This window comes from Ceratotherium simum, chromosome 25, assembly GCF_057802395.1.
Source record: "Ceratotherium simum simum isolate JZ-2026a chromosome 25, ASM5780239v1, whole genome shotgun sequence".
Taxonomy (NCBI): domain Eukaryota; kingdom Metazoa; phylum Chordata; class Mammalia; order Perissodactyla; family Rhinocerotidae; genus Ceratotherium; species Ceratotherium simum.
This window is the reverse complement of record NC_141924.1, coordinates 17518546-17533838: the sequence shown is the minus strand read 5'-3', so window position 1 is coordinate 17533838 and position 15293 is coordinate 17518546. Positions and strand designations below refer to the sequence as shown.

Below are 15293 nucleotides of genomic sequence, written 5' to 3'. Positions count from 1 at the left end.
ATAAGAATCTGAGTCCCCTTTCCCATTGTAGTTTTCTGTGCTACTGTAAGCAAATCATTTAGCCTCTCTGGGAGTCAGTTTTCTTATCTGTAAAATGAAAGAAATATTCCTTACTCTTGAGTATATTATTGGGTATTATTTTTTAAACGGTTTCTGTAGTCAGATAAATAAAGGAGTTACCGGTTTTAAAAAATTAAACAGGTTTCAGGGGGCCAGCCCGGTGGCGCAAGCGGTTAAGTGCGTGTGTTCTGCTGTGGTGGCCCGGGGTTCGCCGGTTCGGATCCCGGGCGCGCACTGACACACTGCTTGGCAAGCCATGCTGTGGTGGTGTCCCATATAAAGTGGAGGAAGATGGGCATGGATGTTAGCCCAGGGCCAGTCTTCCTCAGCAAAAAGAGGAGGATTGGCAGATGTTAGCTCAGGGCCAATCTTCCTCATCAAAAAAAAAAAAAAATTAAACAGGTTTCTTTTCCATAATACATCTGAGAATCTTCAATATTTTAATAAGCCTTATAAGTTTCCCAGACTTATTCTCCCACGAAGCCCATTTTTTTTAATAGAGCCTTTTGCACTGCTATTGTTTGTTAATATTAAGTAGTCACTATAGCCCCTTCTAACTCTTTTATTATTATTATTTTTTTTTTTTTTTTGGTGAGGAACATCAGCCCTGTGCTAACATCCATGCCAATCCTCCTCCTTTTTTTCCCTTTTTCTCCCCAAGGCCTCAGTAGATAGTTGTATGTCATAGTTGCACATCCTTCTAGTTGCTGTATGTGAGACGCCACCTCAGCATGGCCGGACAAGCAGTGCCTCGGTGCGTGCCCAGGATCTGAACCCGGGCCGCCAGTAGCGGAGTGCACACACTTAACCGCTAAGCCACAGGGCTAGCCCCACCCCTTCTAACTCTTAACATTCTGATTCTGGAAAACACTCATTTTGTTTGGCTCTTCAGCTCTTTTCTGGCCTGTAGTTATTGTAGGGTTACTGCCAAGTTGAACTCAGTGCCTGTGCTGTGTGTGTAGCTTGCCCCTCTTTCTAACTGGAAAGTTATTGCATTTTCCTGTTTAAATAAAACAGACATTAGTCCTTCTCTTTTGCAGTGATCACTTGCTCTATTCACTGTTGTTTCATTTTGATTTGGTTATTCAGTCATTGGCCCATTTTTATTCTAAATTAATCTGTGAATCTTAACCTGAATTTCACCGACAAATAGTAAAGATTTTTGAAAACCTCGGCTCTTTAAATCCTTTTGATGATCACTGATGTTGGAGGGAGAATTAGATGTCAAATCTACATATAGGCTTATGATTTCAATCAGAAAAACAAGCCTCCTTCAAGATACTGCTATTGACTGAGATCTTTTATTATAGGTCTTATTGTTGGAAATGTACAATTTTAGCTCTAACTGTATACAATCATCTCATTTAATAAAACAATACTGTAATACAGAGGGTATTAACCCCATTTTACACATAATGAAACTAAAGCTCAGAGAAACCAAATAACTTGCCCAGATTTCACAGGTAATAAATAGCATAGTGAAGTCTGTCTGACTCTGCAACTTGTGTTCTCTTTTATACCATGTAGCCTCTTACTAAGGTGTGGTAATACTATATGTAGCACATGCATTGTAGTTATAAGGTTAAATAACATTTATGGAGTATTTATTTTATTCTAGGGCAGCATATACACATCTCATTTAATTCCCCCAACAACCCTATGAAATAGGTACTGTCATACCCATTTTACAGTTAAGGAAATTTAAAAAGTTGACCAGTTTATTCAAATAAGTGGCACCTGGGAATTAAACCCAGAGCTTTAATGACCTGTTGAATATCTGGCCATAATACTCATGGTGCTTTGAAGATGTCACACTTAGTATGTATGTGTGTTAAGTATTTATTCAGCGTATTTGACAGCATTTTTATACCTGTGGAAGAAAAAGAAATATATCAGACAAGTCCTACTCCCCCCTCCCAAAACCTGATGAGAGAGATAAGAAGTCTCCATAAATATAATTTAAGATCAGAGCTGTTAAGTGCTATAAAAATGGTAGAGATTAAGCACTCTGAATTTAGAGGTGGAAGAGGTTACTTCCTGCTGGGAGATGGCAAAGAAGATGACAGTTGCTTTGAAGATAGAAATGATTTGGGAAGATCTGGGTGTTTTAAGAAGGCGTTCTGAGTATAGGAAATAATATGAGAAAAGGCACATAGGTTCACCCAGGTAGTAGAGAGCAGGTTTTTCGGCCTGGATCAAGGCTATTGTGACAATAAGTAGAGTATGAGTTTTGGAAAGGTGAGTTATGGAGAGTCTGACCCCTTCCTAGTTAGTGAGTTTGGATGCATTTTATTTAAGGTGTTCACTGTGGGACAGTTAAGGAGAAATATCTACTAGGCATAACATTTTCTTTGTGCTGCCAGCTTTAGGAAATGAGCCTCCTATCTCATGAATGAATGATAGCACCATCAGCCAAGTTGTCCAAGTTAGAAACCTGAGAGGCTCCTTGCCTCCTCTTTCTTCTCCACCCTTGATATCCAATCATTCTACCAATCATTCAGTTAATTCCACTTCCTTAAAACCTCGTAGCCTTCCATTTCTCTGCCTTAGTTCAGACCTCCATCATTTGTCACCTTCTTAACTGTTTCCTGTTCTGTCCCCCTTTCTTGTCCATTCTCCATATTGCCATCAGAGTGACATTTCCCAAGCACAAATCGAATGTTATTCCCCTGCTTAATACCTTGCAGTAAGTTCCCCATTTCCCTCTGGATTAATTCCAAACTGTTCATTCCCTTCAGCATACAGACATGGACTAGTATATCCTCTCTTTAAAAAAAAAAACACCTCTCTTGACCTTATATTCCATCTTATTACCATCCCATATCTCTGCTTCTCTTATAGCCAGATGTCTGAAGGGTATGTACTTCTCTCTCTACCTTCTCACTTCCCAAATACTCTCCAGAAACTGCTTTTATCGAAGATAATTGGTGATCTAGCATTGCCAAATCCTTATGCTACTTGATCTTTCATCAGCATTTGAAACAGTTGACTACTCCTTCCATAAAATACTTTCCTGTCTTGTCTTCCAGAACACCACACTCCGAAATTTCCTCTTACCTCTCTAGGTGATACCTCTTAATCTCCTTTATCAGCTTCTTCTCCTCCCAGCCTCTAAGTGTTGGCATTTTTTGCAGCTCTGTCTTAGTCGTTTTTTCTATATATTTTTCTCTAGGTGATTTCATCCATTCCTGTAGCTCGAAATGCCTTTAAGCTCTGATGGCTGTTTAGAGCTCCAGCCACATACGTTCAGCTTCCTGCTTGACATCTCTGTGGGCATTGCAAACTTAATGTGTCCATATAGAATTTTCCCCAAAACCTGTTCTTCCTTCAGTCAGTCCTTTCTCAATAAATGGCAGTATGCTGGCTTAAGCCAGAAACCTCCCTTTCCCCCACAAACAGCAAGTCCTGTCGATTTTTCCTCAAAAATGCATATCAAATCCATCTACTTCTCCCTCTGCACTGCTTATACTCTAGTTGAAGCTGCATTTGTTGCCCTCCAATCCATTTTCCACACAGCAGCCAGTGTGATTTTTTAAAAATTTTAGTTGGGTTGTGTTTCTCCTTTGCTTAAATTCCTTTGGTGACTTTTCATAGCATTTAAAGTCTAATCACCTTATCATGGCCTATAACACTCCACATGATCTGGTCTCAGCTTACTCGCCAGTTATATCTCACAGCAGTCTGCTGCTAATGTCACCTACACTGGCTTTCAAGACCCTAAATACGCCAGGCTCTGCCTGTGATGCTCTTTCTTCTACTCTTTACAAATTTAGCAACTTCTCACTATCAGAACTTGGTTTAAATATCACTCTATCTAAAGTTGATTCTTTCTCCAGTTATTTTCTATCATAGCATCCTGTTCACTTCCCTTACAACATTTTAATTATTTTTTATTTATTATCTATCTTTCCCCATTAGACTATCATCCCCATAACACATTAACAGAAATATGTCTGTTTTGTTCACCACTGACACTTATCACATAGCACAATGCCTTAAATATAGTAGGCACTCAAATTTGTTAAATGACTGAATGGAAATTGAACATGTATGTTTCAAGTGTCATCTTAGATGCTACTTCCTTAGGAAGTTTTTCCTTGAACTGGTCCATTTCGCTCTGGTAAGACTAGATTAGGTGCCTTAGGTTTGTACTGTCATAGTTTTTTACACTTAAATCCGTTGTTCTCGGGGTAGGGGGACAGTTTTGCTCCCCAGGAGACATTTGGTAATTTCTGGAGACATTTTTGATTGCCATGACTGGGTAGTGGTGGTAGGAAGGTGTTACTGGTATTTAGTGGGTGGAGGCTAGGGATACTATTAAATATCTGTAATACACAGAATAGCCTCTTACAACAAAGAATTATCCAGTCCAAATTGTCAGTAGTGCCAAGGCTGAGAAACTCTGGCTTAGATCTATCAGAGCACTTATCACATTAATCTATAGCTTGTGTTTCTTTGTAATTCTCCACCACTCACTTGTAAGTTCCTTGGAAGTTTGCCATTGTCTCCCCAGTACCAAGGACATTGCCTTCCATTTATTAAATAGACACTTGAATTCTTGATAAATGGATGAATAGATGGACAAATGAATATACAAACCAACCATTGCACAACCATGGTCTAACTCTTGGTATTAGTTATAAGGAGTAGTTGCGTAGTCATTGAGGTGAAATGTAACTTCTGTTACTTACGGAATGATGGTACAAGAGGTCCTGTATGGTGCATTGATGGGACACTGTATTTCAAAGATGCGTTCTATTTAAATTTAAAGCTAAGTTGTTGCAACAAAGAGACCCCAAGATAGAAGTGATTTAAGGAATATAGGTTTTTATTACCTTTTCAAGTAACAGTTGTGAGGTGATCAACCAGGCAAGGAGGTGACTCTGCTCCATAAATTTATTCAGTGGCCCAGTTTCTTTCTAAGTTATCAAGTCATGCTTCACCATCTGATCATTGTCCTAGCCTGTACTGGGCTGCCACTTCTAAATTCTGAGCTGCAGAAGGGGACAAGAAAGTGGAGAAGGCATGCCCACTGTCTTAAAGACCCAAACCTGAAAATGGCATACAATGTGTCCTCACACATTCCACTGGCAAGAGCTCGGTCATATGGCCATGAAGAACAGCTGAGGAATGTGGTGTAACTAGGCAGCCGTCAGCCTTGCTACAGTTCTATACTGTAAAGAAGGGAAGAATGGATTTTGGTGGACAGCTGTCAGTTTTCACTGCAATGCCTAACAATTAAACTAAGTCTTAGATAAGCATATATATGAGACTTTATATTATTTCCTCATTAGTCTGGGATCTGAGTTAGTTTTACCACCTTGGTTATATAGTTGAAGAAAACTTACACAGGATAAAATGCATCCTCTAGAACAGTGCTTTTCTAATTATTTGTGACTGAACGACCAAAGTTTTTGTTTGTTTGTTAATTTTTTCCCTCATTTGCAGTTGACCAGTACTTTTGTAAAATACAATAAAAATGAATCCTTAAAAGAAATGATCACATCTTTGGATGTCACAGCAAAGTCAAATTATTATAAAGGTTTCTAAATGCATACTATCAATTTTTTATATGTCAATTTATGTACCTATCTCAACATGGTCTAGTAACAGAGTTAATGAACTGGCACCAATTCTGCAGACACTTTTGAGTAACACTTGGCTTAAAAGCGTTTTCTAACTACCTCTTTTGGGTTGCCAGAGTATAGTAGACTAACTATGATGGCTGTCTTTTAAGCAAAGATATTTTCTTTATAAAACTTGACTTTTAATTTTTTAATATTTTTAGAAATCACCTTTTAAGCCAGTATATAAATCATGAATCATTTGAGTGCTCACATATACTTCATAGCATGTTTTCCTTATTTCATAGCTAAAGCCAAAGCTGATCCTAGTTTTACACATTCATAGTGAAAACCCTACCATTCTGGAACTGGAAGAAGGTTGCCTTAGAGAGTCTTAATACATGGTATAGATGAAGAACAGGGCCTAATAAAGTGCATGCTCAAGATCACAGTTAATAGGGCCGGCCCCGTGGCTTAGTGGTTAAGTGCGCGCCCTCCGCTACTGGCGGCCCGGGTTCGGATCCCGGGCGCGCACTGACGCACCACTTGTCCGGCCATGCTGAGGCCGCGTCCCACATACAGCAACTAGCAGGATGTGCAGCTATGACATACAACTATCTACTGGGGCTTTGGGGGAAAAATAAATAAATAAAAATGTTAAAAAAAAAAAAGATCACAGTTAATAAATGAGAGAAAGCTATGATATGATCATTGACCTACAGTGAAAATCACGTTGGAGTCAGATGATCTGAATTGAGTCCTGGCCTTCTACTTCTTAGTTAAGTGTCCTTAGGCAGTCCTTTAAAGAATCATGTAGTAAGTGTTCAGTAAGCATCTCTTAGATTCAGGAACATATATGAAAGTTTTTTATAAACTGTAAAGCACATAAGCAAACAATATTACTGTAATTATTAAAATTATGAAGCCATCCCTTATGATGCTAAGTCCACTGCTCTTTCTGGACTCTGCTGTATTTCATGCTAGAGATTTGTTGAGAACAGGAGTCATAATTAATACTGCATTCGTTTAAAATTATATTTATAAGGACTCTGTAGCAATGGGGGAAAGTTCTTATAATTAAGTTAAAAACTTAAATTTAAAAGTCAGGAAACAATTATATACACATGATGATTGTAACTGTGTGTTAAAGTAATACACATGTTACTGATAACCAAGGAGATTGACTAAGGATAAACCCTTCTGTCCATGGCATATAAAATATACTAGCTAGTATAATTATGAATGTTTTTCCATTTTCTTTAATAGTTTGATTCATTTTACATTTTAAAAAACATATATATTTAAGTAATTTAAACTCTTCAGAAAAAAGAACCTTATATGAAGAGACATACTTTCTGCTGCTCACATGAAAAGACTTTTGTACCCAATGGGGCAAACTGTCCTACCAGTACAATCACAAGAATAGCCTTTACTATTTCTGTTTTTCCTTCTTAGAAAGGAGAAGTGTTATACAACATTAGTAGACCTATACTAATGTTTTAGATTTGGGGAACTTATTAATCCAGTCAGTTTATATTTTGGGTGCTTACTGTGTGCTAGTTGCTCTGCTGAGGGCTACAAGATTATGAAGAAATAAAATATAATAATAATCATCAGTCAAAAGTGCTTATTATGACCCAGAGTCTATTTCACAACAGCCCTATGAGATATAGGTGATATTATTCCTAATTTACAAATGGGAAAGTGAGGCTCAGAGAAGTTAAATAACATGTCTGAATCACACAGTGGCAAAGCTGAGTATTAAACCTAGGTCTTTCTGATTCAAAAGCCACTACAGTACATTTTCTTCTCTCATAAAAAAGATGTCTTTTCCGCCTTCAGAGAGCTTTTAGTAGTTGAGGCAAACTCATGAAAAGAAAACTAACAAGAAGAATGTGCTGAGCACCAAATGATTGCTACAAATCATGGTTTGGTTATTCCTTGAAGAAGAAGAATGTTGAGGACTGAAGTGGTTAGGGAAAACTGTATATCAAAAGTCAATTTTAAGCTTAGCTTTGGAGAATGGTTAAAACTTAAATAGTCAAAGAAGGGAGAAGGACTGATGCATGTAGAAGTGAGGTGGTAAGAAAGCAAAAGAGCTCACTGTGAGATAATTTGGAAAGGAATATAGCTAGAGAGAAGGGTTTGATAGGGGAATAGTATGAAAGAGAAGACTCAAAAAGCAGGTTGGAGGATCTTAAATGCTAACCTGAGAACTTTGAGATTTTATCTTAGAGTAATATATAAAAGATAACCTGTACTGAACAGTTATCACATGCCAGGCACTGTTCTAAGTGCTATACATGTGTGATGTCATTTAATTCTTAGAGTAAGGGAGGCCTAGAGAGGCTGAGTAACTTGCCAAGGGCACACTGTTACAAGACGGTAGAACAACCAAGGTTTGAACACAAGCAATATAAATCCAGAATCCCTGCTCTTAATCAGAAGAGTGTTCTGGTTCTAGAATCCATGGTAAGTTGAACAAGTTTCAAGCCCAGGACTACTGACCTTAAACAAGTCATATGCTTCACACCTCTAGTAGTTTTTAACATATAAGTTAAGAAAGGTAACGTGACCATATGATGACATCCCATCCCTATCCCTGCCCCCCTTATACATCTTCAGGACAGTCAAGGAGAAGTTAAGGTATTTGTGTTAACAGCTTTCAACTCTGCCTACTTTTCCATGCTTATCAGGTCTATTACTCTCAGTTAACCCCTACACCCTAACATCCAAGTTATGTCAGTTCATTGTTAACCATAGTTCAGTGGTTCTCAGAGTATGGCTCCTGAGTCAGCAGCAGTAGCATCAACTGGGAACTTGTTAAAAGTCCTGATTCTGGAGCGTCACTCCAGACCTACTGAATGAGAAATTGGGGGGTGGCGGGGTGCGTGCAACAATCTGTGTTTTAATAATCCCTTTTGGTGATTATGATGCATGCTGAAATTTGAGAACCACACTATAGAGTATACTCTAGGGTTTCAGTACAGGAGCAAACTACTGAAAATTTTTTTGGCAATACCTGGTATTAGTATTGGAGAACCATTTGGGATCTTACTCTTGAATCTCTGCTGCTGAGTCTTGCATTCTAACTTTATAGAAACAGCAATGGCTTACTAAGCTAATGAGCGTTTTAAAAGGGCTTTTTCTTAGACTCTTTGATTCTTAGTAATTATACTTTATAAGGATACCTAACCTTTGCTTTATGACTTTAGTTCATTCCTGAAAACCTGACCTCTAAGTGAAAAGTTATTAAATCAGAAAATATTTCCATTAATTTTAATGGAAAAAATTATATGTTCCATGATTATCTAAGATACCAAAATAGTTTTCAGATTAAAAAATATATCGGTTGAACAATGAAAACAAGTTTGTATAAATAAATACTTTGAAAGTAAATAAAAACAGTTTGTACTTAAAATGTAATGTGATGATGGTTTATTGTACTTGTAAAAAGAGGAAGAGAAGACTTGATAGTGAGTAGTGGCTGGTGGAGGAGGAATACAAAGGAGTCTTTCTTTGGAAGGTGCTGGAGAGTCAGGTGGTAGACTTTAAGGCAGGTAATCTTTGGGAGTTCATGGTTATCTTCAACTTAAAAATAGTTATAGTACTCCTGGGCCAGCCACTGGGATACAGATGAAACATAGCCTCTGTTCTCAAGAAGCCTGGAGAAGGAGTGAGGTGCCCCAACAGCTCACTCTATAAAAAGGCAAAAACTGAGTGCCTGTTCGAGGCACAAACAGAAAGAGAGCAAAGGAGGGATTGGCTGGGGAGGCTTATAGACCCCTCAGTGCTTGAACCCAACCTTAGAAATAGAGTGGGGTCCTGACTGTTGGACATGGTGGCAGGCCAAGCCACGCTAGAGGAACAGTGGGGGAAAGGCTCAGAACATAAGGTCACAGGCCTGGGAGTCGGTTTGGAGCACTTGGAAAAGAAAGGGGAGGGGATGTGTGACAGAGACAGCAGTAGGAAAGGGGACACTGGGCTCATTTCAGCTGCATTCTGTAGGCAACAGGGAACTATGGAAAGTGTTGGAAGGGAGCAGGGCATGTTTTAGGAAGAGTAAAATCAACTGAAAAAATAGTTATAGCACAGAAAAATATTGTTAGGGCAAAATAAAGGCAAAATACAAGAGCACCTTTGAAACACAGAAGCAGTGTACACACTCAGCAGATGGAGGAATCGTAAAGAATGCTACCTCTTCAGTCGTCTTGCTCTTGGTGTACGTGTGCAAAGCGAAACTTCTGATTCATCCATATGTGGTACACGATTTATTAATTTGTTCTTTATAATATTCTCTGAATAGAAATGATTGTATTTCTATTTCTAGTACATCAATGAGTGTGTCTATTAAATATCACTTCTTTTGTTATATTTTGAGTATGTCTTTAATTTTTTTTTAAGTTGTAGTACAAAAAAAGGGGAAGGAGGAGTCATTGTCCAAAAAAGTGGTATTACTTTTCAAGAGACATTATAGCAAAAGCTACCTAACAGTCATTATGTGAGGCAAGTGTGTAATGAGAAATCGCATGTTTAAGAACAACTATGATTGAAAACTGTGCTTTAAAACTAGAACTCTTTTCTTTGGTTGCTAGTTGATCTGCTGCAAGCCTTTAGATGAGGCAGTTTTTAGCTATAAATTTTATAGCGCCTCTAATCTCTTTCATGTAGCCTTCTTATGTCCCAAAGTTTCACAGTCCATTTGGTTTATAGTCTTGGCTATACCAGCTGGTATTTGTGCTTTGCTCATTTCCTTTCTTGAGTCCGAAGGTAGAGGAAGAAAGGAGCCATATTGCCTATAGATTTTTTTGGGATTTTATTGTTGCTGTTGTTTTTGGTTTAGAAAGGAAGGAGTTAAAGATGTCTTTGTTTTATTAGATATGTAGAACTCCAAATTCACATATAATATTTTATAATACTTTATTTGTTACATATTTCTTAACTTAAATAGAAATGTAGATGATTTCTCTCTTGAGCAAAATTATGTGGGAGCAAAGGTTATCTGACTCCATCCCCAGGAATATACCACATAGGAAGTAGTATGTAAAATGTATTTTTTTTTTTTTTTTTTTTTTTGTCTTGGATGTGAAAGATCTAAATTGGAGAAAATTTTCCCTCTATTGTATATTTTTAATAATGGGCATATTATGCTTCCCCCTCCCCCAACTGCATTCATTTTAAAAAAATGCTTTAACAATCGTATTAAAACATTAAATGAAAGTCCCTCTAGTTATCGGTTATGGCAGGGATAGAGTAGTTGTTACAAAATTTTTTTAGCTTGTCAGGTTAATTTCCTTCCCACCTCCATCTAGAGAACATAGTACATTTAAAATTGCATTTCCATAACTGTACAACTGGGATGTACTGAGAAGGTGCACATAGCCTGGGATTCCTGCCAAGATCATAATGCTTAACCCACAGCCTCTTTTTAAAGAGTTAAAGGCTGATGACAGGTTAATATAAACTTTGTAAAATCTTATATTGGTCATAGTTGTTGTTGCTATTGTTTTTATAAAGTATAACAAGTACAGAAATGGTCAGCAGTGGAACTGTTATACTGGCTTACTCCACATATAAGACGTGAGCTTGAGAGACCCAGACCTGCAGTTTATGGAGAAGAAGGCTGGACACTGAATTTTGAGAGAATGATCAAGTGGTTCTTAAATTTGGCGCTGATAGAAATAACCTTTTTTCAAAAAATACAAGATAGAGTACACTTTGAGTCCATCCTAAAAGAATTGTTTCTGAGATAGTGGTAGCAAGATTTGGAACCATGACTACTACATATATTTGTGTCATCTGAGCCCTACACGAAGAGAACAAAGGGGAACTAAGATCCTGCCCACTCTCTGAGCTTCCCAAGCCGTGTGTCCTGGCACAAGGCTGCCCAGAGGAAGAGGCACTTTTTTGTAATTTGTTCACCCAGTAGGAACACTTTTTTGCAGTTATTTGGCCTGGAGACAGGCACCTTTTTGTGATTGTCTTAAAGTCGTCATATATGCTAGCTGAGCCTTCTTTGAAACCCAACACTTGAAATAATTTTCAGCAGTTTTGTCAAAAGAAGATCTTCTCTGGGGTCATTTGATGATTAAGTGTTATTACATGTTGCTAAAGAGAGTTCTAAGATTTATAAAATGTGGGACTACTGCCATAGAACTATAAATCCGGAAGATATAGCACAGCTAAAACTCAGCAGAAGTGCATACTTCTCTAAATCTTTTTACAAGAACCTGTATTTGTGGGCAACTGTGAACCAATTCTCGAGGCGTTAATCTTTACTTCTGAGAGGGGAACAGCTATGATTCAGACTGATTGCCTTCCATCCTGATATTCTGTGTAGTCTGATGTTAAAAACCATTGAGAACAAAGCTATGTAAGACATTTGAAACTAGTCAATTTAAAAGAGAATAAGTGATTTTATACAAAGAATATTGGGCTGGTAGTGAGGAAACCCATACTCCAGCTCCTACTACCCCACTAATTCACTCTGGCCCGGTACAAGTAACTTAACCTCAATTTCCATATCTGTAAAGTGAAAGCAGTGCACCAAATATAAGGTCTCTTTCATTTCTAACATTCTGTGATTTTAAAAAAATAAAAATCTTTTCTAACCAGATCCTGAACTGCTATTAAATACATTGGTAGCGAAACATTCTGTTTTAGATCATTTAAGCCAAATAATGATTTTTGCATACTCGTTCTTATTTTTCAGAAACTCTGTGAAGGCATATTTAAAGTCCTTGTAAAGGACATCCCAACAACATGTCAAGTGTCCTGCCTGGAAGTTCTCCGCATTCTCTCCAGAGACAAAAAGGTTTTAGTTCCTGTAACAACCAAGGAAAATATGCAGATACTGCTGCGACTAGCCAAGCTAAATGAATCGGATGATTCTTTGGAGAAGGTGTCAGAGTTCCCAGTTATTGTGGAGTCATTAAAATGTCTGTGTAACATAGTGTTCAACAGTCAGATGGCACAGCAGCTCAGCCTGGAACTTAACCTTGCTGCAAAGCTGTGTAACCTCCTGAGAAAGTGCAAGGACCGAAAATTTATCAATGACATTAAGTGCTTTGACTTGCGCTTGCTCTTCCTCCTGTCACTTTTGCACACCGACATCAGGTCACAATTGCGCTATGAGCTCCAGGGACTACCGCTGCTAACTCAGATCTTGGAAAGTGCCTTTAGCATCAAGTGGACCGATGAGTATGAATCGGCCATAGACCATAATGGACCTCCTCTCTCACCTCAGGAGACAGACTGTGCCATTGAGGCCCTCAAAGCTCTCTTCAATGTGACGGTAGACAGTTGGAAGGTGCATAAAGAGGTAAGACTGAGAAGGTATTCTTATCTACCTGGAATTTAATTGGTCTGAGGCATCCCTAGAGCTTCCTGCAAAGGAGGAATGCTAAGTTGGGAAATGGAAGAAGTTTCCAATTCCCCCATTAATAAGTTGTATGACTCAAGTTACATTCTTAACCATTGTAAGTGTTATTCTTTCCATTTGTATAATACTTATCAGAAGAATAGGGTGAAGATGGACTACTGTTTTGTAAGATCTCAAATATAATTCCTTTTCTGAGTTGTACTATTCCATGTCTTTTTTTTAAGAATGGCTCTTTCAGGAACAATGTTTAAATGATAAGATTTGAAGGGAAACAAAACCATGTGGTTCATAAAGGTATAGGCATCTTCACTGGTTGCCATCTTAAAGAAAAGATAAATCAGGCCAGTTGAAATGGATGAATCAGAATTGATGTCTACCCAGAAGAGTAAAACATGCTATGTGTATCACCTATCATCCCAGTCTCCTAGCATGTTACTTTATAGTGTTAGATAACTATCAGAAGTGTAGGACTACAACTAGATATTCATGCTTGTACACAGTCCTAGAAAACAAGCATAATTACACCAGAGTATGGGAAAGGTTATTTTAAACCACTTGACTTATTTCTAGACTAAGATCCTTTTCTGTGGCTTGGACCTTCCAGCAACCCAAAGTAAGGCAGATTTGATAGTTTGTATTTGAGTACCCACAAGAACAATATACTAAACAAGAAACTTAGTTTAAGGAAGTCAACAATTTTAAGTGAAGTGGACATAAACTGTTTTCCTTGCTTCTAGAATCTTAACATTTCACATTTACCCTCTGCCTTTAACCTTAAATAGCTGGTCAGATTTAGCCTCTGCCTTTAAGTAAAAAAGGAAGAAAAGTATTTTGGTGCCAGAGCAAATTATCTTTTCTGACAATTGACTTTAGGACTTAGGCTAACATTTTGCTGTGTCCATTTGAAGCAGTTCTCACCATGAATAAAGATCTGTTTTTGCCAGCAGCCTACTTTGAAAGGATTATCTCAGTGTAGTGCTATAGTGGGAGTATGCAGGCATCTGAGTTTTAAAGTGCAAATAGGTCTATATTTTGAAACCAAATATTTGAAGATCAGTCCTAACAGCTGTTTTAGATGACTGTAGTATGGTCAGTTTTTCCTGGGACTTGGCAGGAGAAGATGTGGAAAGCCCACATGCTCCATTTATGCTCTGAAACCAAATATTTGGAAGTATTTAAAATGTTATGTCTCTATGCTTATTTGGTACCTTCTATGGTTATTTTTCTTACACTGTTTGTTTTGGTGTTTTTAAGTTCTCCATTTAGTTGCAAGAGCTCTTCAGAGACTGTTGGTTTGCCATTGTTGGAGCTGCTGTTATTTAAGCAGTGCCCAAAATAGTTGCTCACACTGTTCAGATTCCTGACGGAAGGGTTTATAATTCAGTGGCTGCACATCAGTATATGAGTGAGAGGACATGTAATAAATATCAGTTGTAATTAGCCCTCATTAGTGTACTTCGGTTATAAGTAATAGTGGGGCTATAAGAAGCTTTAGAAAATGTTGAAGTGGCAAATATTCATTCTATGTTAGAGAATGTTTTTTCTCCAAAAGATAATGTGAGAAAGAATCAGTAGTCCTGAAGGTAGGCATCTTAGCAGACCTAGTGCCTCTTGTGAGTCGTGGATCAGTTGATACAGCCATTATAAAATGTGCCCAGTTAATGTGACTCTGGGCTATTATTGAAGCTATCAGAAATTTAAACAGTATTGAAAACAGGATCTTTGGAACTCATTTAGGCAACAGTGTGGGGAAGGTTATTTTAAACCACTTGAGTTTCCATGAGTCTCCAAATTCAAATTTTAGCAAACATTTCGTGAGTCATTTATTCAGTCAACAAATATTTATGGACAATTGCTAAGTATTATATTGAGTGTTGTGTAATATGTTGGCAAATAATAGGCATAATCTTTGTCTTCATGAAACTTCAGTTTTGTTGGTGAGACAAGTAATAAATAAGTAAACAAATTTGTAATTCAAATTATAAGTGCTATGAGAGAAACAGTGCAATGATTGAGAATACTTAGTATAGTCAGAGAATACCTCTGATGGTCTCTCCTGAGATCTGAAGACTGAGAATGATTCAGCCATTTGAAGAATGGGGAGATGAACATTTCCCAGAAATTGAGCAGCATGTGAAAAGAAACAGCAGTCAGAGCACGGAGTACTTTTTAATGAGGTACCCACAACTTAGCATAAAGAAAATCTATAATAAGGGTGCAAAGAAACTTGCCAGTAAGAGTCCATTTACTTGGATTTTAATATCTCCTTCACTGTCAGACAAAAGACA

At 37.8% G+C, this 15293-nt stretch overlaps 1 protein-coding gene across 5 annotated transcripts in view; it reads left to right on the top strand.

Annotated features, from left to right (window-relative positions):
* Positions 1 to 15293, top strand: part of RIC8B (RIC8 guanine nucleotide exchange factor B) — a 101749-nt gene that overhangs the window by 23978 nt on the left and 62478 nt on the right. For all 5 annotated transcript variants that reach the window (XR_015556363.1, XR_001389844.2, XR_001389841.2 and 2 more), the window contains exon 3: positions 12337 to 12945. Coding sequence is in view for 2 of the 5 variants with exons in the window: in XM_004418064.2 (XP_004418121.1) it covers positions 12337 to 12945 (609 nt within the window). In the remaining 3 variants the exon portion in view is untranslated. The remainder of the gene's footprint in view (positions 1 to 12336; positions 12946 to 15293) is intronic.